Source organism: Amphiprion ocellaris, chromosome 12 (genome assembly GCF_022539595.1).
Source record: "Amphiprion ocellaris isolate individual 3 ecotype Okinawa chromosome 12, ASM2253959v1, whole genome shotgun sequence".
NCBI lineage: Eukaryota > Metazoa > Chordata > Actinopteri > Pomacentridae > Amphiprion > Amphiprion ocellaris.
Window position 1 is genome coordinate 2,859,614 of NC_072777.1, and position 26,657 is coordinate 2,886,270.

Below are 26,657 nucleotides of genomic sequence, written 5' to 3' on the forward strand. Positions count from 1 at the left end.
AAAAATCATCATGAACTTTGGCGCTAAAAAATGCCATAGTATACTATGTCGAAAAAAACATCAGATTTTTCAACATGTTGTAAAAACGTGCCATATGATGAAATAATGTAAAGGAGGCCGTGAAAAACACTATGGTAAGGTTCTCTTTGAAAAAACAATCATCGTGAATTTTGGTGTAAAAAAATCGCCATGGTATACTATGTCGAAAAAAAATGTGATTTTTCAACATGTTATAAAAACATGCCATATGATGAAATAATGTAAAGTAGGCCATGAAAAACACTATGGTAAGGTTCTCTTTGAAAAAAAAATCATCATGAATTTTGGCGCAAAAAAACGCCATAGAATACTATGTCGAAAAAAATGCGATTTTTCCACATGTTGTAAAAACGTGCCATATGATGAAATAATGTAAAGGAGGCTGTGAAAAACACTATGGTAAGGTTCTCTTTGAAAAAAAAATCATCATGAATTTTGGCGCTAAAAAACGCCAAAGTATACTATGTCGAATAAAACATCTGATTTTTCAACATGTTGTAAAAACGTGCCATATGATGAAATAATGTAAAGGAGGCCGTGAAAAACACTCCAGAAAGGTTTTCTTTAAAAAAAAAAAATCATCATGAATTTTGGCGCAAAAAAACACCATAGTATACTATGTCAAAAAAAAAAAATGCGATTCTTCAGCATGTTGTAAAAACATGCCATATGATGAAATAATGTAAAGTAGGCCGTGAAAAACACTATGGTAAGGTTCTCTTTGGAAAAAAAATCATGAACTTTGGCGCTAAAAAATGCCATAGCATACTGTCGAGAAAAACATCAGATTTTTCAACATGTTGTAAAAACGTGCCATATGATGAAATAATGTAAAGGACGCCGTGAAAAACACTCCAGAAAGGTTTTCTTTGAAAAAAAAATCATCATGAATTTAGGCGCAAAACAACGCCTTACTATACTGTCGAAAAAAAATGCGATCTTTCAACATATTGTAAAAACGTGCCATATGATGAAATAATGTAAAGGAGGCCGTGAAAAAACACTCCAGAAAGGTTTTCTTTGAAAAAAAATCATCATGAATTTTGGCGCAAAAAAAACGCCATATAGTATACTATGTGGAAAAAAAAATGTGATTTTTCTGAGACAGAATGTGTCTGACCAAAAACCTCTAAAGACTCACTACAGCCAAGATAAAGACACAACTCAGCTGTACCAAATCCACTAATCACTGCACACATTAGCACCATGTGCTAACTGTGGCTAAAGAACCACATTTACCAAGACAACTATCCAGTACAAAGCCCTAAAACACACCAAGAAACACATTAAAGATGATTTTACTGCTGGAAGCTGCAAGCCGACGCCTAAAGAACAAACTAAATCAATGGAGCCAAACCCAGTTCAGTGGTGAAGCAGAGGAAATGTTTGTCTGCAGCTAAATAAAGCAGGAAGACACTGAGCTGCTCAGGTGTTCCTGTTAACACCAAGCAGCCACCTGGACAGCCAATAGGAACACAGCTTCCTGGAAGTCCAGAGGGCTGGCTTAGTGAAGGAAATTTAGTTTAAAGTTGAAGCAGAAAGTTAACAAAGAAAGTTGAAAACCACCTTCTGATCCCTGAAATCTCTGAGTTTTCACACAAAGAACGCCTGAACATGTCAAACTGGTTCCATAGTAGAACCCACATTGTAAAAACGTCATAGTATGGTGTGTTGCTATAAAAACATTAGGACCCGCTGTCTCGGGTCGCTGATGAGCAACACAAAAACAGGACAAATGCTGGTTTCCAGGGGGTTAGGAGCCTATTTATTTGAAAGAGTAAGTTTACAACAACACAATATGTGAGCAGAAAAATCACAAAGTCTGTCTTTAGTTCAGCTGAAAACATTAGTTTTTGTCTTTTTTATTGACCAAACTTTTCAGGAAGTAGATGAAGAATAATTAAAGCTCTCATGTAGAAGTCCAACTTATTTTGGATCCTTGTGGAGAGTTTAATCTTAGAGTTTGTAAAGCTGTTGAGTTTTTAGAGACACATGGATTGTTTTGACATTTAATAACAGAGTCCTGAAATAAAATTACAGTTGTAGATTTCTGTCATTTAGTCTGGACTAAACAAATAACAGCAGCATAAATCTCAAACGTCATTATGAGGAGTCTGGATTGAGGTTTCTCACTTGATAATGATCAAAACACAAAATTTAGGTTGATTTAAAGGAATATTCCACCTTAAATCTTTGAATGTTGACCTAAAAGGTTGGTTTCAGGAATTATTCCACCTACAAGGTCCTCACACATCCACCTTAAAGGAACATTCCACCAAAAATCCTTGGACATGCACCTAAAATGTTGCTTTAACCGAGTATTCCATCCAAAATCCAAAAAGACCTGAGGGGCTGGTTAAAAGGAATATTCCACCTAAAACCTCAAATATAGACCCCAAAGGGTGGTTTAGAAAAAAATCCTTCAATGTAGATCAAAAAAAGTTAGTATGGAGGAATATTCCACCTGAAATGTCGATCTGAGAAGTTGGTGTGGAAGAATATACCATCCTAAGCATCCTTAAATGTAGACCTAAACACTGCAATGGCGCTATCTGAAGGCAGTATGGAGGTATTTCCTCAACACAACTCGGGCTGTTGTTCATGTTTCATCCTTGTGGCCACAATCATGGCCTCATACTGTATATGTTGAGATTACTACAAACTGGGATTCAACATGTGTTAAGATAAAACTACAAACATGGATTCAGCAGTGTTAATATAAAACTACAAACATGGATTCAATGTGTTCAGATAAAATTACAAACATGGATTCAACATGTGTTAAGATAAAACTACAAACATGGATTCAACAGTGTTAATATAAAACTACAAACATGGATTCAACATGTGTTCAGATAGAATTAAAAACATGCATTCAACATGTGTTCATATAAAAAACTACAAACATTTATTCGACATTTAAATTATTATTATTACTAAGTTAAAATCTTAGCATTTTAAAGCTTTTCTTATCACTATCTTTAATTACAGCAATAATAATTTAACAAAAAAAACATTAATAGCAATAATCTTTAAAAAAATGCTGTTTATATTTTCATTATTGTTACTGTTATTAGAAATAAAAACACTAGTAGTAATAATCCTGGAAAATCTAAAAATAAATCAATTTACATATGTAAATGAAATTAAGTATAAGTAATAATAGTAGTAGTAACGTTTAAAAATCTGAAAAATAAATTAATGTAAATATATAAATGCAATAAGATAAATATGAAAATTAAATGAAAGAAAATTAAATTAAGTTCATCGAAATAAATTCATAATAAATAAATAGTAATAAAAATCCAATATAGCAATAATAGTAATAATAATCGTAAGGTACATATATAAGTTCAATGAAATAATCAAAAATCCGAAGAATAAATTAATGTAAATATATAAATACAGTAAGATAAATAAATCTAAATATATTTAGGAGCCAGTTGAGGTGGTTTGGACGTCTGATTCAGATACCTCTGGAGAGGCTTCCTTTGGAGGTTTTCTGAACATGCCCGCCTGGGAGGGAGACAGCAGGGTAGACCCAGAACTCACTGGAGGGATTATATATCTCATCTGGCCTAGGAACGCCTCGGGATCCCCCAGGAAGAGCTGGAAAGCACCGCTGCGGGGAGGGATGTCTGGAACGACCTGCTTTATCCGCTGCCTCTGCGACCCCGGATAAGTGGAAGAAAATGAATGGATGGATGATCGGTTGATGGATGGATGGATGGATGGTTGGTTGGTTGATGGATGGATGGATGGTTGGTTGGTTGATGGATGGATGGATGGATGGATAATGGATGGATGGATGGTTGAAGGATGGATGGATCGATGGTTGGTTGATGGATGGACGGATGATGGATGGATGGATGGACGGATGATGGATGGATGGTCGGTTGATGGATGGATAATGGATGGATGATGCATGGATGGATGGTTGGTTGGTTGATGGATGGATGGATAATGGATGGATGATGCATGGATGGATGGATGATTGGTTGGTTGATGGATGGATGGATGGATGGTCGGTGGATGGATGGATGGATGGATGGATAATGGATGGATGGATGGATGGATGGTTAATGGATGGATGGTTGGTTGATGGCTGGATGGATGGATGTTTTTTTCATGTCTGTGCACTCAAAGTACAGTACTTTAATTTTTCCATCCACATGAGCACACACACGTATGTACTTGTCACCCAGCTGCAGTTTTCTATTTAAAAAATGGAATAAAGAGGGGTTTTATGAGGCCGGAGGTGCAGAGGGACCAACTCTCTACCAGCAAACAGGAAACTGTTCCCCAAACCTGCTCTGTGCACTCTGTATGTCAAAAATAAACTCTTTCCAAACACCAAATTCAGCACTACATTTCCCCATGTGACAAAAATAGAAGTAGCAAAGAGCAGACGCACATAAACAAAACACAATCTGCTGTAATAATGAAGAGGCCAACAACCTCAGTGTCAGCCATCTGATTTATTGTTCCATAATGAAATAAAAATAATACTGACAAAGAAACTAGACATAGAAAAACAATCCATACTGTTGATTGTAGAAGCGACTGTGCTTCCATCCCCTGCTGATCTAAAGTCATCAGGTTTAGATTTCCAGCTGCTTTGACTGATTTTTTGATTTTTCTCCTTCAGAATAAAGCACCACACAACGGTTTGATATGAAATAATAACCTGCTACTAGGACACTACAGTAATGCGAAGCAGGTATTTACATTTCTCCACTATTGTGGTTCATTCCTGCATTTGGTCCAAACATCTGGAGATCACGCCTCGACTCTGAAACACAATAAAACAGCATCACCTGATTCTCTTCAGCACGTCCAGCATCAAGGTTGTATTCACAATATAAGGATGTGAAAACTAAAACACTGACTTACAAAGCTTATTCACTAACACACACACACACACACACACACACACACACACACACACACACACACACACACACACACACACACACACACACACACACACACACACACACTCGTCAGAGAACAAAGTTAAAGCTCAGCAGAGGCATCTTCAACAAGATGGAATTAAGGATAATGGCAAAAATGAGGGTAAAATTTAAATAAGTCGTAAAATGAGAGTTTCACAGTGATATCGATGCCCTGAGATTAAACAGGAAGTTCAAGAAGGTGACTTTAAATTTTTAAAAAAGGCACTTCTTTGACATCAGAATAGTAAATTCTATTCTTAGTGTCAATATAATAAATGAGATGTAACTTAATGTAGAATATCTGAGGCACAGCTGTGATCTGCACTTACTGGTTTGGAAAGGAAGCTGAGAGATAACGATGATTTCTTTGTTTTACAGGTTGTTCAGTACAACTTATAATTCTGTTATAATTTTGCAGTTATGACCATCAGTTCTATCAGGAATATTAAGACTGTAGTCGGTTCATTGCAGAGGAACACAGCAAAAAAACACCTGATTGAGATAATGTAGCTCAGCTGTCTGATTGTCTGATTGATTGCAGAAATGTTGCTTTGTTCCTCTGTAATTCTTCGGTGAGTGCAATGCTAATATACCAACAAGAAATGATGGTCAAACCTACAAAAATATGACAAAATATGAACTCATCCCTTATTTTTTCCCACTTGGTCTTGGACGAACAAGTTTTGAACACACACAAATTCCACACACAAAATGCTCGATTGTTGAATTCATGAACTGCTGTGACTGATGGAGAGGAGTTTGTGCTTCTCAGGACCTTTGACGTTCCGAACTGTTGGTCACTTTGCAGAACAAAATGTCAACAACGACAAAAAAAGTCATTTCAAGAGTTGTAATAAAAGATTTTTTTTCCCCCAATAATCCAAAAAAAAATCAATTTGGCAGCCATCACTTCCTGTCTGTCCTCCCTTCGTTCATTCTGGGTTTTTTTTCCAAAACTTCTCTTTAGTTTTTCTGTACAGCTCAGGCTTTGGTTTCATGTTGGTTCAGCTCCAGCCCCTCCTCGTCCTCTTTACTGCCCAGGGCCGACTTCTTCTTGCTGAGCTCCCGTCCCAGAGATTCAGCCTCTTCCAAGGTGGTTGTTAGAGGTTTGCCCAGAGTCTCCGGCAGCAGCATCGTCAGCACTCCGATAATAAATGCCAGGATTCCAACGATCAGCTGCACCCAAAAAGTAGAATGTATTTGTTGCAATTAGTTGCCAGGATAGTCTTGTTGATAAACTATGATAAATGGGAAAATGGTGCAAAGGTGACAGGAAACAGGAGCATGTATACCTGAGGGAGGTAGATCCAGACATCAGCCAGGTAAACACAGAAGGGAGCGACCACGCTGCCAACACGACACATCATGCTGCCACTTCCTACTGCCAGAGACCTGCAGGAAGAACAGTCCAGGTCAGCGATTCAGTTCATTAACGGCAGGAAAAATAGTTCCTTTGAAACAAGACAAGCCAAATGACATTTTAATTGAAATACACACCATGAAATAACTGCTGGAGAACATATGAAATATTTCAGTTTTTCCTCAGGACAAAGTCATTGCTCTCCCTACTAGAGTCAGTTAAAATGAGGAACAGTGAGCTGAATTCACAGTTTCTGCACAAGTGCATCAACACTTAAGCCCTTCATATCCCCTGTCAAATGCAAGGAATTTTTTCATTTTGTTCAGTTACACATCAGTATTTCACCTCAGATTTGAAATAAATAGGACAAGTCTGGAACCATGTTCAATTTTGTTATGTGAAGTAACACTGGTAAAGGTGTTCAATTAAACTTTAAACTCCAAAATTATTCATACCTCAGTGATACCAAGACAGATAGTCGTAGGATGTTCCAACAAACCATTCTCTCTAAGGGTCTAAAGTGTTTAATATTGTTTTCAATGTTTCTGAGTTTTTGTTTTTTAACCAGTTTTCTGACCATAAAAGTCGACTTGCTTGTGACATTTCAGTCACTTTCAAGTCAATGCAAGACTTGCCATGGCAAAGACCAAAGAGCTCAGTGAGGACTTGAGAGCCTGCATTGTAAACACCAACAAACAAGGAAAAGGGTACATAAAAAACTGCCAAACAATTTCAGGTCACCCTTCTCTGGGTTCTACATATTATATTCTTAAGTTTATAATTGTAGTTTCAACAAATGGGATTATCTGACTGTCAAAGTATAAAAACGGTGAATCCCAATTAGAAGTGTTTCTTTGTCTGGGGTTTAGGACCAGAATTCCCTGATAAATTATAGGATTTTATATTAGAAATTGCAATAAAGTCTAATTATAAAAAGACAAATCCTAGTTTCTGTGCTCTGCTCTATGTTCTGACTGTGTTTGTCCTCACCTGATGGTGGTTGGGTAAAGCTCACAGGTGTACAGGTAGATGAGACCGAAGGCAATGGCAATGGAAAACTTTCCGATCATGCAGAGAGCGATAGCCAGGGCCTCTATTTTCTGCAGACATAAGGAGATACGAGACGCCATCAAAACATAACAAAAAAACACAAAGACAACACAACCTTTAGACTAATATTTGACATTTTTTAAAACAGCAGCTTTGGTTTATTGTTTTGCACATAATTTGTTCAGAAGGGGAAAAAGTTGTACTGTGAGAATCTTCACCCTGTAAATGAGATTACAGCTGGTTTCCTCATATTGAAACATACGGAAGACTGACCTCTGACCAAAAACTAGACGGCTGATTCCATTAATAGTCAAGCGAAAGCGATGAGCGTCCGTCTGTCAACAACTTTACTCAAAAACGGACTAACAGATTTGGATGAAATTTTCAGGGAAGGTCAGGAATGACACAAGGACCAAGTGATTACATTCTGGCAGTGATGCAGCTTATAGTCTGGATCCATGGATTTGTTAAAGATTTCTGTATCATTGCCAGATAGCAGCACAGCGTCACTGTAACCATGACAACAAGTAAAAATCATGAAATCGCCCTCACACGTTTTTCAGGCAAATCATTGCTAATTTTCAAGAAGTAACAGTAAAAATAACATCTAAATTGTAGCTCATTTTTAAATATAAGTATTTTCTGCATTGAAAGAAGACAAATTTACTAATTCATTGTTTATATTTCAGTTAAATCCTGTTAAAATGTCTGTGTCAAATGTGATTCTCCTGCTATGTAGCACGCTTTTTTCCTGAATCGTCATGTAACATTTTTGTAATGTAATCTACATTATACCCATGAAAATACAAACACACACTATTTTAATGACTTAATTAAGTTAATTAATGAATGAAATGCCATCTTCAGATGCATTTTGAGTATTTTTAAATAACAATTCCTCTGTAATCTTAATCGCTGTACAATATTGACCAATTTTTAGGTGTCAACAAGATACTGGACAGCAACACAAGTGACATGGAGCAGTTAGCAGAAGAGTGTTACATGCATATGGGATTAGTACATATGTCCAGTGTGAGAGCCTCCAGGGAGATGGAGACAAAGCTCTCTGCAGTTTGTTGCTTTGTTCTTTCTTTTAATTTTATTTATTATTATTATATTATTTTTTTAGTTATGAAGTGTGTCAGTTCACTCAATGCTAATTGGTACAATGGAGCAAGTGGAGTTTTACTTTAGATTGTTGTGAGCAAAAGTTTCCAAAACTGCCCAATGTATCAAATTTGATACAAAAAATATGTCATAAACAAAATGATATGGCATTTTTCATTAATTTATTTATTTGAATTTTGTTAAAAGGATTTAAAAAAACATTTCAGTTGCAAAAAAATTGAATTTTCTGTCTATTTTTTGATGGGTCTGGCTTTAGTCAAAGAGTACAGAATATTACTTTACATGTATATATTCATGCATGTGTGGAGTGTATATTTGTGCATGCAAATATTTCATATGTCTGTGTGAGAACTGCATGTGTGTGTCAACAGCACAGTTACAGTACAATGAAGCACTGCATCTTCTGTTATACACCACATGGGACTGTATTTGTACACCACTGTTCAAAAGTTTGGGGTCACCCAGACAATTCCATGTTTTCCATGAAACTCCCACTTTTATCCATGTGCTAACATAACTGCACAAAGGTTTTCTAATCATCAATGAGCCTTTCAACACCATTAGCTAACACAATGTAGCATTAGAACACAGGAGTGATGGTTGCTGGAAATGTTCCTCTGTACCCCTATGGAGATATTCCATTAAAAATCAGCTGTTTCCAGCTACAATAGTCATTTACCACATTAACAATGTCTACACTGGATTTATCATTCATTTAATGTTATTTTCAGTGAAAAGCTGCTTATCTTTCAAAAACAAGGATATTTCTAGGTGACCCCAAACTTTTGAACGGTAGTGTATATTATGGTGTACTAATTTTGGAAGATGAGTTATGATTTACAGAGCTCCAGTGCTTATCTTGCCTGCAGAACTATAACTCAGCCTGTTACTGTGACGCACTAGATGCAGACAGCAGCGCCTGGCCGTCAATGCAACAGATACCCAGAGACAAGAGGAAGGCCGTGCATGTGAGGTAATCCAAACGAGTTATTCCATCATTTACCCTGAGTCCAACAATCTTTACTTTTGGCTATAATGATGTCTCTCATGGGAATGATGTTTTTTATCTTTTATCATTTATTCTGAAAATAATTTATCCGACCTCCGTGCTATGGTGTGAATGGATGGAACACACAGGACTGTTATGGAAACAGCTTTCTGTTCTCTATGAGTTTGAAAAGTGGTAATGCCATTTTTTTTTTTTACAAGTGTTAAGCTGTGGCATAAAAGATTTTTTCCCCAACCTGTGCAGAGGTCAGGTTTGTCACAAAACCCTTGGCTATAGTTGCCCAGTTTAGTAATTTGCACAACACAGGTACGGGTACACTACAGCCAAAAGTTTGGAAGCAACATCAAGTTTCTGTTCACAAAAAGGGAAAAATAACAAAAACCAGTATGAATTCTATGGATTCTGGGATGTATTTACTGCATGATCAGACTTTGCTTTCATTGATTTGCACCATTTTCCTCACTTTACCTTTAGGTATGCATTGATGCTAGCAGACAATTACTGAATAAATGTTGACAAAAGAAAAGAAAGGCTTAGTTTTAGAGTTGAGAAGATTTGCTACGGTCACAACTTCAGTGCAAAAGTAAAACAAACAAATCACAGTTTCCATTTTTCACTTTAGCTCTTTGGTTTTTGAGAGTTTGCAGACAAAAATCCCAATAAACCTCAACTGTGTCCATATCTCTTTAACTACCACAAAAACAGCTGAGTAAAGAAATAAGAATACAGACACAAATACCTGATAATTATAGTAAAAATCTATTCTGATGAGTGAGTCTTTATAGAATAATCATGTTTATTTTGTTGCACCAATGAAACTATGATCATTTTTTGGACAAATGTTATCTGGCTTCCAAACCTTTGGCCTGTAGTGTAAGTAAACCCACTGTAATATTTACAGAAATAAGACCTGAAAAGCATTATTCCATGTCTTGACACGAGACAAAAACATGATAAAGCAAGATGCAACAACCAAAATGGAGATTTTCTTTCTGATTGGATATTAACAGTATGTGAGTGTCTGTTGGATATAAGTGATTTAATCCATTGAATTCTCTGATGCATTTAGAGACCCTGGAGTGTTTGTTCAGGTGAGATTTATCTATCCATGTGGACTTGTACTCTGTTTGGAAGTCTGCAGAAGCTGTTAAATTAAGGTTTGTCTTCCTGCAGATGCCAGCAGAAGTTACTAGAGGAACACAAACAGAGCATGGAAAGGAAGAAGATAAGCGACTTGCTGTCGCAGCATTTGTTAAACGCTTCGTTCAGCACGGTTCCCAACATCAAAGGTCATGTTTGCTCGGACATTAAGTACCAGCTGTTTGCCAGCTCAACCCTAAGCGGTATTAATGTGGGTCAGAGCACAAAACACACACACATATACAGTATCAGAGCTCAACAGTGACAGTCTGGTAGCAGTCAGGACAAGAAGTTCAAGACTTACAGTCCAAACCAACTAAGCAATGGCAGGAAATACATATAAAACTAGAAAAACACTCAGAGCACAGTACTCCTCCAAGGCTGCTTATTCCCTCATATGGCATTGTCAGAAATGCAGCATTTTTTGTAGAAATGCAGCATTTGTTTATTAGTTACTGATGATCAGAAATCACAGCAACATAGAATGTGTCCATTTAATATAGATGAACCCACAAACAAAATGACCTTTGCTGAGCACAGGCGTGTGTTATGCATGTGTACGTTATGTACAGACAGACAAACCAACGCCGATCATCACAGAACTCGTTCCTTGGCTCAGTTATAAGCCTTTATGACACTCAACCTGTTTCTCTTGTCTCTCATATACAGCTGAGGAAACCTGGATTTGTCAAATCGCAATGCAAAATATAATTCCACTGAGCATGAGAGGTTGAGTTCTGTGGCCAGTTCGTCTAAACTAGAAGTGAGTACATTTAACTTTTTTTTTTGCTGAAGGAGCTAAAAATCATGTTGGGAGCAGCTACAATGCAACAAAGATAGAAATCATGAATTCTTGGAAGACTGTGGAGTGTATATTTAGGAACACTAACACTGAAATACAGCTAGCGTCTCTTTCCAAGAATCTGTTCACGTACCGCTGGAACCACAATGATGAGCATGCAGGTGACGCCGGCCAGGAGCAGAGCAGGAGCGCACGTCTTCTTCCTCCCAATCCGGTCCATTGCAAAACAGCCAATCAGATAGGAGGGGAGCTCCACTGCACCTGGAAACAGCCAATCACAGCCGCCCTTGGTCAGAGGTTGGTGGTTTTCGTGGCACTGACGCTGTGATATTCTATCTGGGGACCTAAATAAACCAACTGAAATGTTCAGCCTCACTCATGTGCTCCACAGTGTGTGTCAGAGGAAGCTGCTTCTAAATGTTCCAACTGGAAGGTAATAGAGCCAGAAATGAAAAAGTAAATTCAACACAAACTCTGCACTGAGCATATCACCAGTACCAAGCATCATATCGTAGGATTTAATAGTTAAAGTTTTTATGAAATGCCTGGGAAAATCCCATGTCCTCAAAACAGCATTACATGAGCAATTGTGTAACAAAAATGTTAATTACAGGACAAATCTTATTTTTTCTTTATTAGACGCAAAACCACAAGCTAGCCATTTAGCTGGAAGACAGATAGCTGTAGTTTTTGTTCGCTGCTCGCAGACTAATTTCATTCGATAAACAGAGCAGCAAACAAAGCCACCAGAGCCATGACTGTATTGGCGTTTTTCCATTACCACCTAACTCAGCTCGACCCAACTCTACTCAGTTTGTGAGGTTTTCCATCAGGACGTAGTACCTGGTACCAGGTTCTATTTTAGTACCTACTCGGCTGGGATTCCAAGTGAGATGAGCCGAGCCGATAACATGACGTCTACTGAGTGCAGGCCACTGACTGGACAGGGAGTAACGACACATGAGAGCAACTCCTTCACGAAAACCAAACCCGCCATTTTAATTTAAAAAAAAAAAAAAAAAAACTGGCAACAGCATTGCTCTTCACGGAATTTGGCAAAATTTGAATATTGCAACCAGACCTGTACCGTGGGCGAATGAAGGTCGAGGTTTTTCTGTCTTTGGTGGACCAAAGAATACAGAGGGAGCTGGATGGTGCGACTCCCAACGACGTTAAGAGACTTCTGGGCCACTGTGCTACGACAACTCCACTCACAATGAGGCGGTACTCAGTTGTAATGGAAAACGACCTAAACCAAGCCAAGTAGGTGCTAGTGGTAAAGTGCCATATTATCTTCTGAAATGTCTTTTCTTTTTTCAGTCTGTTTAATTTTATTCCTTCAAGAGTACATCCCTGACCTGTGTATTTGCACTTGTGACATGGTTGGAATGTGTCCTGCAATGCTCTGGATACCAAACTATTTTTTAAAAACACAAATAGAGACCACATTGGATGGTATCGCTAAACTCATTCTCACTATTTTCCAACACATTCACACTCATCAGTTGATCACTTACCAGCAAGGAAGAGGTTAATGTACTGGTTTCCTCCCAGGTTAACTGAGCCCAAAGAGAAGACGTAGTAGCCCAAGCTGCCGATGAACCAAATGGCCCACACCGTGCACGTTCGCCCCGTCATCCTCCAGCTCCCAAACAGGTCCAGGATGGACAGCTTCTTCTCAGACTGCGACGGCTTCTCCTCAGCCGCCTCCTGCTCCACCAGAGCTCTGCCATTCTCCGACTCCAGCAGATCCTCCGCCCTCAGCCTGCATTCGAGGCCGTTGAAGCGGGCTATCTTATCCAGCAGCGTCTGAGCGTCCTTGTAGCGGCTCTTGGCCATCAGGTAGAACGGCGTCTCGGGGAACTTCCAGCAGAAGAACAGGAAGGGCGAGGTGCAGGTGGAGAGGACGATCTGGTAGATCCACCAAACCCGCACCAGGTAGCCGGTCAGAGCCACCACCATGATGCCAACCGCAAAGGCCGCGTGCACGTGCATAGAAGTCCACGTTCGCACCTTGATGCCGGTGAACTCCGTCACATAGACGAACACCACCACCAGGTAGCCACTGGACACCTGCCGAGAGCAACACATGAGAAGACAAAAGGACAGATGAAAGGAAGGAGATGGAGGACTGGTTTGGAGAACAACCGATACTGTTTTTTAGGGGCCGATACTAATGGAGATTATTGGTTATCAACAAAGACCGATATTTTGAACTAATGTACACTAGAGCTCAAAAGTTTGGGGTCACTTAGAAATGTCCTTATTTTTGAAAGAAAAGCAATTTTTTTCAATGAAGATAACATTAAATGTTTTTGCTCATTGTTCTTTAGTCATTGTGTGTCTCCTTTTTGTCATTTTGTGTCTCATTTTTGTAATATTTTGTCTTGTTTTTGTTGTTTTTTGTCTTTTTTTGTCGTTTTGATGATAAACTAAAATACTGTATCATTCATTTCCAGATAGTTGCGACTAAATGTTCTGTGATCTGGAAGTTGTAATGTGTAAATGATAAACTGAGGGTGAATGCTGCTGACATTGAATGTATTTTTCTTAAGAAATTTCAAGTTGTTCATAATGTTTTGGAAAAAGATAATTCCTTAAATGTGAACATTTTCAAAATGTACTTTTTGGCTCTAAAACAAAGGAAGCATTAGGAGTTGTGGTTATTTAAAGGTTATTATGCTGTGATTTTCTCGTCACTGGACATCAAACATGGGCTGAATGTGAACCTGAACTAAAAGCAATTTGACACCTCTGGTCTAAAACAAGCCAAACCAAGTAAAGCCTCAGTGCTTACCTCCAATGAATCCTTCATTTGCAAGAGAATGAATGTGTTATTTAATCTTTTAAACATTACAAAGTCTTGCTGTGAAGTTCAAATGATAATGAATCATGTTGTTCATAGCCCCTCTAACAAAACGCAGGTCGATCTATAATTCACACTCGCTGTTGACCGATATGTCTTGGTGTGGTTTTAACGTGCGGCTGTGCAGTATCACACTATCTGGGAGCCTGATTCAATGTGAAAAACAACAGCTGTAGCTGAGGAGGACTGGAGGAGGGGGATGGGAGAAGACGGAGGGAAGTGAAACCCTGAAAGGACTGAAGGGGTTCTTTGACCAACTGTACTGCCATGTGGGCTTTTCTTCATAGAGACTTTCTTCCTGTGCCTTGATAACACATTCTTTTGGGGACATATCGTGCAAAATGCTCTAAACATAAACACAAATATGCATTTCAGCATAGAAAAACACACTAAACTCACTTCGTCTCGGTTGCCTTACTTTCTCTGCTGCTATGTATCACTCAAATTCCTTATGACAGTTTATTTAACATAGGACACAGGATCAAATTTCATTTGTAAGATGCAATCTGATTATGTTTTAGAGTCCCCTAAGGGCCTGGATGTAACATCAGTTTAATTCAGATATACACAACCGTTCAAAAGTAACTGATGTAGAGCAACTTCAGTGAAAACAGAGCAACTTTAACTCTGTTAGAAAAACTTTGACTAATATAGAGCAACTTCGATATAGAGCAACTTCAACTAATATAGAGCAACTTTAACTCCTTTAGAGCAACTCTGACTAATATAGAGCAACTTTAACTAATATAGAGCAACTTTAACTCCTTTAGAGCAACTCTGACTAATATAGAGCAACTTTAACTAATATAGAGCAACTTTAACTCCTTTAGAGCAACTCTGACTAATATAGAGCAACTTTAACTAATATAGAGCAACTTTCACTAAAAATATCAACTTTCGCCAATATAGAGCAACTTTAATTCATGTACCCACCGTTCAAAAGTATGGCGTCACCTAGAAATGTCCTTATTTTTGAAAGAAAAGCATTTTTTTTCAATGAAGATAACATTAAATGAATGATAAATCCAGTCTATACATTGTTAATGTGGTAAATGACTATTCTAGCTGGAAACAGCTGATTTTTAATGGAATATCTCCATAGAGGTACAGAGGAACATTTCCAGCAACCATCACTCCTGTGTTCTAATGCTACATTGTGTTAGCTAATGGTGTTGAAAGGCTCATTGATGATTAGAAAACCCTTGTGCAGTTATGTTAGTACATGGATAAAAGTGGGAGTTTTCATGGAAAACATGAAATTGTCTGGGTGATCCCAAACTTTTGAACAGTGGTGTAACTGTCATATTTATACAGGTATCTTTGCTGGGACCCTGTCTTTAGCATAGGATCCCATAATGGAAGAGTGTCCAAAAACACAAATACATTTAGATACTCACAGTAGGACTAAACATCTTACTTTGGTTTGGCTTAAGTGTAACACGACTAACAGGAGGTGGCTCCAAATATATCCACAGAGATATATTACATCATAAAATTGGCTGAGAGACTGTTTTGAAGAGAAACATGCAAAAAAAAAACTCGGCCAATCTGGAGACATGTGGCTGTTTTACAAGCAGGAAGTGGAAAATAAGTCACCCCTGTTGTCCCATGCTGGCTTTTGCAATTTTTCTCAAATGCACAAAGACACATTCAGACACAGTACAAAAGTGCACGTGTTTGTATACACATGCTGAACCCACCATAGCGAGGAGAAAGCGGAGCACCACAAAAAAATAGTAGTTTCCAGTGAACGCGACGGCCACTCCGAGCCCAAACTGGCAGAGGCTGGTGAACATCAGGATCTTCACACGACCAACTCTGGCAGAAAGACACAAACATAGAGGTGGAGAAGACAAAATGAAAAGACAGACAGAGAAGAAACATTTTCATGTTCAGGTCAGCAATCCACTATATAGGGATGATCCATTTGTCAGAGCTGTGGAGGGATCCACATCCGTGCAAAATATTGAAATCTTTCAGTTGCAGCAGCGAGAAGTATCTACAGTACCAAATAATACTCAAGTTCTTCCAACATGGAGTTACTGCTTCAAAATATGTAAGATGTAAGGCTGCATTGTCAATCAATCAATCTACATGTTATATTCTCAATTAAGTGATCAGAAAATGACTTAATTAAAAACCACTAGCCAGCCACCAAAATACTTTCAGATAGTGGCTGACCCTTTGCTTTATTGACTTGGATGAGTTGTAAACGCCGCAGTGTCAACATCATCCAGCTCTGTAATAAAATCAAACATATACAGGGATTACACTTTGCTTTAAACACAGCAGAAAGGCCTCACAAACCTTTGGTAGCTCGGTATATCTTGCTGCTATTAACTAGCAAACCTTGACCTCCTAATGGGAGCCATGGGAACCGAGACTTGGACAATGGATGCATTCATCCCTTAGTCAATGTGGATAAGTGCACGGATACTTTTACACAGCTAACAGTTTCTGTTACCTATGAGTATTTCCTTCCATGCACCTGATGCACATGGGATTTTATAGTTAAGTGTGCAGCTAAAAATCAATGAACGCATGACCAGATACAAGGCACTACTGTCACGATGATTAATCCAACACAACATCTAACATCAGCAATGATTCCTAACCCTCCCTAATCCATTAGAAGACATGCTGAGGTCAACATTAATGCGAGTATGCACTGGACTCTCCTACTTTTAAATGGTGGCCAGGCTAGACTAAAGATCACCTGATCTGTTAAAACTGTACTCAGGTTCTTGTTCTACTCTGGTTTCTTTCATTCAGTTCTTTCTTTCTTCCTCTAAATCACCATCAACACCAATCAGGTTTCCACTTTTCATTGTGACTTTAATCATCCAGCTTATGATGTGTTCACACATCAACAGAGTGCAAACACGTCTCTTGAAGTTATGACTGCATGAATTGTAAAGACAAATTTATCCAGTCACAGCCTTGAGGGGTTGAATCTGCACGACTGAAAAGATCTTCATAATATACACTATCATTCAAAGGTTTGGGGTCAACCAGACAGTTTCATGTTCTCCATGAAAACTCCCACTTTTATCCATGTGCTAACATAACTGCACAAGGGTTTTCTAATCATCAATGAGCCTTTCAACACCATTAGCTAACACAATGTAGCATTAGAACACAGGAGTGATGGTTGCTGGAAATGTTCCTCTGTACCTCTATGGAGATATTCCATTAAAAATCAGCTGTTTCCAGCTAGAATAGTCATTTACCACATTAACAATGTCTACACTGGATTTATCATTCATTTAATGTTATCTTCTTTGCTTTTCTTTCAAAAACAAGGACATTTCTAAGCGACCCCAAACTTCTGAACGGTAGTGTAGTGAAACTTTACTCCATGTGTGGTAGGATGTGCTTCCTCTATTTGAACTTCATGAATCCCTGCTCACCTGTCAGCGATGTCCCCGAACACCAGCGCTCCGATCAGCACCCCCACCATGAAGGTGGGCTGGCACAGCTTGGCCAGCCACTCTTTCTCGCACACCAAGTCCCAGTCAGTCACGATGCTTTGGTAGACCTCAGTGTGGTCGTACACAAAGTTACCGCCACACGCTTTCACCGTTTTGTTGCCATAAAAGTCATAGGTAAAGTCCCCGGGGTCGATGCGCAGGGAGCAGTGGCACCGGCTCAGCTCCCACTGCTCTCCTTCAGCTGTCCGGATCACCAAAGGTCCCTTCCCCGCTTTAAAAACCGGCAGGACATCCTCCAGACTGGACGCCGTCACGTTACCGTACAGGACGTCGGTGATGTTGCCAGGCACGCTGCTCACAAAGTTTGGAGTCTCCACCAGGAAAACCGAGGCCAGGTAGTGGATCCCACATGCTACGGCCTGGAAGACTGCTGCAAAGTACAGACAGGCCTGAAATCTGGAGAAGGAAAGTGTATGAAAATGTGCTGATGCAAGAGCTGGAGAGGAGGTTATGAGTAGAAAGCAGGCATTCTGGTATCCTATTTACCATAAAACTCCAAATAGATAGCCTTAAACATCCATCCATCCATCATCTATACACTGCTTAATCCTCAGTAGGGTGAGGGGCGTCTATCCCAGCTGACTTAGAGTGAAGGCAGGAAACACCTGGACAGGTAACAGTCTATCACAGGGCTACATATAGAGACAAACAATCACACTCACACTCACGCCTACAGACAGTTTAGAGTTACTAATTAACCTCAGCATGTTTTTGGCTGGACTGCATGGTGGCTTGGTGGTTAGCACTGTTGCCTTACAGTTAGAAGGTCCCTGGTTCATGTCCCAGCTTTCCTGGGATTTTTCTGCATGGAGTTTGCATGTTCTCCCTGTGCATACATGTGTTTTCTCTGGGTTCTCCAGCTTCCTCCCACAATTCAAAAACATGCTGAGGTTGATTGGTAACTCTAAGTTGTCTGTTGGTATGAATGTGTGTGATTGTTTGTCTTTATATGTAGCTGTGTGATAGACTGGTGACCTGTCCAGGTGTTTCCTGCCTTCACCCTGAAGCTACGTGTCCACTGGATCCATTTTTTTCTGCATTTAAACGCACCACATCTGAAAATCGCCACTTGGTGGGCGGTCACTAGTGGGCCACTAGGTGGTCACATGACAGCACTTTCAGCCTTCAGTCCGGCAGATAGGTCGGACCAACATGGCGGCTCAGTCACAAACTTTCTCTTTTGTTATGAAAACACTTCAGCAAAAAGTGTTTCTGAAAGCATCTGAGGTGAGAAATAAGCCATGCAGTTGGTGAATCTGTCTTTGTTTTAGTTGAACGATGGCTGGTTTAGACGTTTAATGAAAGTTTTGCGATGCATTGAACCTCTGCACGCTGCGCCGACTTTGCATAAAGTAGAAGTCAAGTCTACTTTATGCAAATGATGTGGGGAGAGGCAGTGGATCACAGCTCGAAACACACTGCAACGGAACTAGCATGCAATGTGGTGTGTTTCATATAAACAGAGAATGGGAAGCGGGAAACTGATGGATCCAGTGGACACCTACCATAAGTCAGCTGGGACAGACTCTAATGAGGATGAAGCAGTGTATAGATAATGGATGGACGGACGTTTTTGGACTGTGGAAGGAAGCTGGAGAACCCAGAGAAAACCCATGTATGCTCAGAGAGAACATGCAAACTCCATGCAGAAAGATCCCAGGAAGGCTGGGACGTGAACTGGGGATCTTCTAGCTGCAAGGCGCCCTATTACAGGCTTGATGTCCTCCCTCACTCAGTCATCCATCTTGCTACCAGTGTGACCTTTATAAACTGGTGGCTTTGTTAGAGTCTCCTTTTACACCAGGTGACTCCAGCTCTGACTGTTACTCTACTCTATCTACAAGGAGAGACACCTCAACACCTCTCCAACCTCCTATAACAACTACCACCAACACTCTCCATCCCCAAGGTTCTCACTGTCTTTCACTTTGCTGCAGCAGTCGATTGGAATTCCCTCCAAAAATCTCTCCAACTGTCATCTCTTCCATCGCTTTACATGTTGAAGCAGAAGCTGCAGCAGATCCTAGCTGACTGCTGCACATGTTGACTGTTTCCACTGAACTGCCAGCATTAATCTAGGCTGATTTTAATCTGTTTTTAATTTAAAAAATGCACTGAAACTCATGAAGCTGCATTTCTCATCATTTCTCCCAAAAGGTGTATAAAATATTTTTTTAATAATTAATTCCTACTTTAGTCTGTCTGGTTCATGAGTGAATAACATTTACTGAACATATAATCATGTTGGAAATGAAAAAAGAGTTGTGACTAACAACTAAGAATAGAATTTTAACCCTTAGATGCACAAGTGGGTTAAATGACTCGGTGAGGTCGTTTTCTTGCAAAATCTTTGTAATGAAAGGTTTTTATCATTTTATATTCCAGCTATTCCTCAAAAAACACATTTTTGATATAAATTTTATTTAATTTTTTAAGTTACCTTTTCTAGTTTTAAGGAAATTGTGATATTTGTATTACTACCCCCAGCTTTCTGTCACTGATATCATCATACAAGAGGTGATGTACAAACTTAGAGGGAAAGAGTGGAAAAATGTCAACAAAATGGACGCTGACGTTCTTCTGTTGCTGCTCTGTGTAATATTCTTCTTTTTCAATTATTAGAATGTTCAAAATCTGCTATTTCAAACATGAAATCATTCTTGTGTGGACAAAAATACAATACAAACAATAATATTAGCGATTATTCTCAACTAAAATGACAAAGATGGCATAAAAACACATTGATTCATTATTTCTGACCCACTTTTGGAAGAGTTTTAGAATTAGACTTAGGCTTAAGAGAAACTTGCAACAAAACTTGGGTTTATGTTTAGCTCTACTAATTGCTGTAAAGGAAACAACAAAACTCCAGTGAGGACATTCATGGGTAAACATTTCATCTTCTAATGAGCTCGACTATTTACCACTTAATTCTAAATCAAGGCCATAGTACAGCAGCAGCTTTAATGTGAGGGAACATGGACACATGGGAAATGACCTCATTCTTCCCTTTTACATCCAAAACACATCTACTTGCACAAAAATGCAACTTTTTGATGATCATATATAGTTGAAAAACTGGAGCTATGATGGAAAAAAACAGATTATTTTATCAAACTTGCAAAAACAAACATGTATTTGAGGTGTAATTTGGAGGAAACCTCAAGATAATGGAGGGAAAAAGCCCAAAACTGAAACTGTGATCAACCATCCAGAACATATAAAGCTCTAATAGTTTGTTTTTAATCTACAAAGAGGACAGAAAGCTGCTGTGTAAAGACTCAGCAAAGTGAGGCGTGTGAGAGAAAACACGTGTTGTAAGTTTTCCAGATGCTTGCTCTGCTTGTTGTTGGTGTTTGTTCTCAAAATCGCATCTGTAAGAAGGAATAAAAATAAGTGGAGTGTTCCGAAGCTGCCCGACAGGCTGCTGGTGATGGACCCCAGAGCAAAGCAAAGGAGAACCCAAGTGTGGACAAAAAAAAAACAACAAAAACCAAAAAAACGGAGCAGATCCTCTCCTGTACCTTTTGAAATGTCCCAGCTCGTCGAATATCCTCTCCACGGTCATTTTTGTGTCCGTGCGCTCCCGGTGCGTCTCTCCGCGGCGCGTCAGCACCAAATAAAGAAGGCTTTCACGGACAGAGGGGAGGGAGGGAGGGACGCAGGGAGACACCCCAACCTCACCCCCACCTCACCCCCACCTCACCCCCACCTCACCCCCGGACACTCAGCCACAGCAGCAGTCATTATGGACCGTTAAATCAGGGGAAAAACCCGGTAGGAGATAAGGCGCGTTTGGAACGGAACACAGAATGGACGCCGTGAACGCAACTACTGCGGTCTGATGGCAGCTGATGGTGTGGCTTCTACACTGGAAACATGAAAAATACTAAAAATCTGGCAGACAGCTTGCAAGGAGAGACGGTTAAAATGGTGGGTTGGAAAATGAGGACTCCCAGAGGCGGGTGGCATATAGATTCTAGGGGTGTGTGTGTGTGTGTGTGTGTGTGTGTGTGTGTGTGTGTGTGTGTGTGTGTGTGTGTGTGTGTGTGTGTGTGTGTGTGTGTGTGTGTGTGTGTGTGTGAGATCAGTTTTTATGTTTTATATACACTACTTGGACACACCTTCTCATTTAATGGTCTCACTTTATTTTCATGACTATTTGTATTGTAGATTCTCACTGAAGGCATCAAAACTATGAATGACCACATATGGAATTATGTAGGAAACAAAAAAAAGTGAAATAAGTCAAAACATTTTTTATATTTCAGATTCTTCCAAATAGCCACCCTTTGCTTTGCTCACTGCTTTGCTCACTCTTAGTAAGGACATTTTATGAGATATTTCACAAATCTGCCAACTAAATTGTTACAAAACAATTTCTTCACCAATATGTTTGTAAAGGTGTGTAATAAGATGGTTCAAAATGTTGAAATTCAACTGCCATGGGAAACCCTGAAAAAACCTAAAAGTTCGCTACCAATAAATGATTGTCGAAAAATCGATTTTTTTTTTTTTTTTTTTTAAATCGGGCCTTTAACCCTCCTGTTGTCCTGCGGGTCAAACTGACACGTTTTAAAGTTTGAAAATGTGGAGGAAAAAAAATTACAGTGAAACTTCTGATGTCCACATTTTCAACATTTTTGGGAAATTTTTGAATATTTTTTGGTGGAAAAAAGTTTTAAAAAATGTTTCTTTAAGAACATTCACAAAAAAAATCAACCAAAATCCAGCGAAAACATAAGAAATTTTACTGATTACATACACATATATATAATGACTAGATATTTTTAGGATTTTTTGGAAGATTTTTCTCAATTTTCTGAAGGTTTTGCAAATTTTCAGAAATTTGGGGAATTTTTTTGCTGAATTTTTGTATTTTTTCAGACAAGTAAACAATATTTTGTGGTGCCCGTAAATGAAAACAACAGGAAGGTTAAGTGAGGGGTCAAATCAGGGAATTTTTTTTCATGATTCTGAGTTGATTTTTAGCATTTACATTTCACCACAAACACTGCTTTGTGGAAAAATAATTTCTAAATATATCTCATATTCTACTTTGCAGGACATTGGCCTCTCGCAGTATGGATGAAGACGTTACTCTTACACTTATTCTCAGCTGCAGGTCTGGATACAGCAGCTCAGAGGCTCATACATTCAACTCCAAAGGGCTACTCTACGTTTCTGAAACACCTCCTGTGTAAGGATGTCTGCATTCTTTGCAACCAACCCGCAGACTTTCAGATGTTCCCCTTAATATCTTGACATTCTCTCCTTGAGCTTCATGAGGAAGTCACCTGAAATGGTTTTCCAACAGTCTCAAAGGAGTTCCCAGAGATGCTGAGGACTTGTTGGTCCTTTTGCCGTCTAATAATAATAATACTACTAATTACTAGCGCACTGTAAAAAAAAAAAAAAGTTGTTTTTATGGTAAAATTCTGGCAGTTGTGGTCACCAGAATGCTACAGTAAAATTACAGTAAAACATTTTCTACATTTACAGTAAAGAAATGTACTGATATTGTTGATTTTAGGGTTAAAAAACATGTTTAATTCCATATTCTACTGTAAAAAAAGTTTTAACCTTTAAAGTTTTGAAAATTTACATGAAAATACCATATAAAATAATGTTTCTGTAACTTATTATAAATATTACAGCATTATTCCATTATCAGCACAACAGTTTGTGTATTTAACATTAAATATATATATTTTTAGCAAGCTGTCATAAATATTAAAGCATATGTCTGTTATTAACACAAAAGTACATCAGTTTGACCAATAATAAACTGTATTTTTTTTTACATGCAATAAATGCAGAATTTGTTTTGTTGCTTGTTATAAATATTGCAGCATGTTTCCATTACCAGTACAACAATATGTACATTTAACCGGGAAAAACTGTATTCTTTTCCAGAATTAAATGTAAAAATTACAGAACTGTTATACATATTACGGCATTTTTCCATTAAAAATTGTGCAGGAGTTGAGAAATGTATGTTTTTGCCGTGTGAGCGGCAGCCAGTTACAGTTGCTCCTGTTTTCAAGAGAAAGAAAATCTAAAAAAACACATTTTTCTCCTGATTAACCTGTTTACGGTGATTCAGTGTTATATAAACGGCATCAAACTGTTTTAGAGTTTACAGATTTTTACCGTCATGGTTTGACAGTCAAATAATGAATCACCATTTGTAAATATAATGGTTTTAATGTGGGTGTTATTTACAGTTTTGGCCTGTGGTTTTTTTATGATCAACGTGTAAATTAATACTTTTTGTCATTTTTCTAGATATTATCTGTTACTTAACATAACAGGGAAAATCTACAAAATAACAGTAACATGTTTGAAAAATTAAAATTTTTTAAAGTGTGCCCTTCTGATGAATGAACCTCTGTGATCAAATTAAAAGTGAAAAACTGATAAACTAAATTTCCTTGCTGCAATAAAAGGGCCATTGATGCAATCAGTCATTGTGACACTTTCTCATACAAAGAACTAATCATGTAAAGTGGTTTTTTGATGACAGGCAGGTTATTATAGTTAAACATGGGGCATAAAGTGATTTTCTTAGAGATAAACCATCACATGTAACCTGACTACAGCCCATACAGCTCCATATATAGGGGATGGAGCCGGGAGCTATCAGTCTAGAAGCACGACCGTTTATTTCTGTTGTAAATAAAGTGCCCTTACGTAACATCCACCACTTTAACACTGACACCTCTGACACCTCGGGCCATATTTCTCCTGAGGCGTCGCCCCCATCAGGATCAACCTTCTGTTGGAACAAGCAGCTGCTGTAAACATGCAGAGCATTTACAACGTAAGCGTAGCGGTAACGAGCTGCTGAGTTCATGATCAGCACAAGGTTAGCACAGGAGTTAATCCCTTAACCAGCTACCAAGTCGACCCGTCTTTCCATTTGTTCCACCCTGGTTGCAGCTAATGGTTATTTTCATTGTTGCTTCGCCAAGGAACAAGGAATTTTAAGGCATAAAAGGAACATTTTCAAATAGAAAAAACTCTAAATAATTCATTTTAATACGTGGAGGTGAGTTTTTAAGGTTTAATTAGTTACTTTAAACATGTGTTGTGAGTCTTTCACTGTATTAATCGTCCTCATGAAGTCTTATGATCAATCCATTTTTGTCAGAAACATGGGTTAGACCACTCTGTTTCTATAGTACTACGCTCTCTGAGTGCTTTTCTTGTTGTAGATGAAAAGCAAATCCTCCCAACTCACTTTAGTTCGTTGGTTGAACTTAATTTCTTTAGAAATTGCCTGAACTCAAAAAGAGCTTTTTCTGCCTCTCATGTTTAGCTAGAATGCACACAGCAGCTCCTCCCCCTTGTTTTTGCATGCAGCTATTTAAAAGCAGTGAACATTTGAATCCATGCAACTCTTTAATCTGTGTTTAGTTTGATCCACTTAGAGATGCAGTGAAGCCGCATTTTTGGTACGGCATCCCATCATAAACAGACCATTCCCCAAAAAGCCACGGGAGAATTTAGGACATGAAAGCACTTAAAGCCAGCCTTTCGATTAATGATTAATGTGTGCAGTAGTCGTGGCTGTATTGACTCACTGCACCTTGAATTAGCTGGATTCAGCAGGACCACGGCTACAAACTATGACAGTGTTTGCTTTTGCCTTCGCACCGACTCACCATCTGCTCCTTCATGGGAAATAATACGGGGGGAAGGATTATTGAAATAGGTCATTCACACAAACTGACAGAGGCAATTTGTAAACGGTGCGCTGCTTTGAAATGAACAGCAGGTCTGCAGAGCATTTAGAGGTTCAGAAATAAGACACATTATCAACCCACACATTTCCACTGACTGGGAACTTTCAGAATAAACTATTCATGTCATCTGGAGACAGAACACAACATTTTCAATTTAGGTTCCTTTGGATACCCTATAAAACAAAGACAGATACCTTTCCTAGCTTATTTAGTCCCCTTTGATTCTGGTATCGTTTAGTTCTCAGTATTTCCAAGCAAAGATTATTTTCATTACAAAAAAGGTGTGGGGTCACCCAGACAATTCCATGTTTTCCATGAAAACTAACACTTTTATCCATGTGCTAACATAACTGCACAAGGGTTTTCTAATCATCAATGAGCCTTTCAACACCATTAGCTAACACAATGTAGCATTAGAACACAGGAGTGATGGTTGCTGGAAATGTTCCTCTGTACCTCTATGGCGATATTCCATTAAAAATCAGCCGTTTCCAGCTAGAATAGTCATTTACCACATTAACAATGTCTAGACTGGATTTATCATTCATTTAATGCTATCTTCATTGAAAACAAACTGCTTTTCTTTCAAAAATAAGGACATTTCTAAGTGACCCTGAACTCTTGAATGGTAGTGCACATGAATTAAAATTGCTCTAAATGAGTTAAAGATTTTCCATATTAGTTAAAGTTGCTCTATATTAGCTAAAGTTAATATTATTTGTTAAAGTTGTTCAAAAGAAGTTAAAGTTGCTCTATGTTAGCTATAGTTGATATTATTAGTTAAAAATTACTCTATATTATTTAAAGTTGATGTTATTAGTTAAAGTTGCTCTACATTAGTTAAAATTGCTCTTAATGAGTTAAAATTACCCTATATTAGCTAAAGTTGCTCTATATTATTTAAAGTTGATATTAGCTAAAGTTGCTCTATATTATTTAAAGTTGATATTAGCTAAAGTTGCTCTATATTATTTAAAGTTGATATCAGCTAAAGTTGCTCTATATTATTTAAAGTTGATATCAGCTAAAGTTGCTCTATATTATTTAAAGTTGATATCAGCTAAAGTTG

General features: G+C 38.4%; 1 protein-coding gene and 1 long non-coding RNA gene across 2 annotated transcripts; one reads left to right on the top strand and one right to left on the bottom strand.

The window, feature by feature from the left end:
• Positions 1-4,470: 4,470 nt before the first annotated feature.
• On the bottom strand, positions 4,471-21,517 carry slc22a16 (solute carrier family 22 member 16). Its single transcript, XM_023295767.3, has 8 exons — positions 21,365-21,517; positions 17,760-18,236; positions 16,050-16,167; positions 13,001-13,556; positions 11,617-11,744; positions 7,345-7,454; positions 6,287-6,386; positions 4,471-6,170 (listed from the first exon to the last, which is right to left on the bottom strand). Exons 1-8 carry the CDS (start codon positions 21,406-21,408, stop codon positions 5,976-5,978), a joined length of 1,728 nt encoding a protein of 575 aa, XP_023151535.2. The 5' UTR covers positions 21,409-21,517; the 3' UTR covers positions 4,471-5,975.
• Positions 21,518-21,536: 19 nt separating this feature from the next.
• Positions 21,537-24,269, top strand: LOC129350232 (uncharacterized). The gene is made up of 2 exons (XR_008603583.1): positions 21,537-21,773; positions 22,906-24,269. It is a non-coding gene; the product is annotated as an uncharacterized LOC129350232 (long non-coding RNA).
• The last annotated feature ends 2,388 nt before the right edge of the window (positions 24,270-26,657 follow it).

Bases quoted from the DNA above. Each gene is read 5' to 3' on its own strand.
- slc22a16 (XM_023295767.3), bottom strand. From the start codon at position 21,408: ATGACCGTGGAGAGGATATTCGACGAGCTGGGACATTTCAAAAG. The intron at 13,557-16,049 runs GTGGGTTCAGCA...TGCTCTCGGCAG, and splicing joins TCCGCTTTCTCCTCGCTATG to GTGTCCAGTGGCTACCTGGT. The intron at 6,387-7,344 runs GTGAGGACAAAC...TTCTTCCTGCAG, and splicing joins CTTTACCCAACCACCATCAG to GTCTCTGGCAGTAGGAAGTG.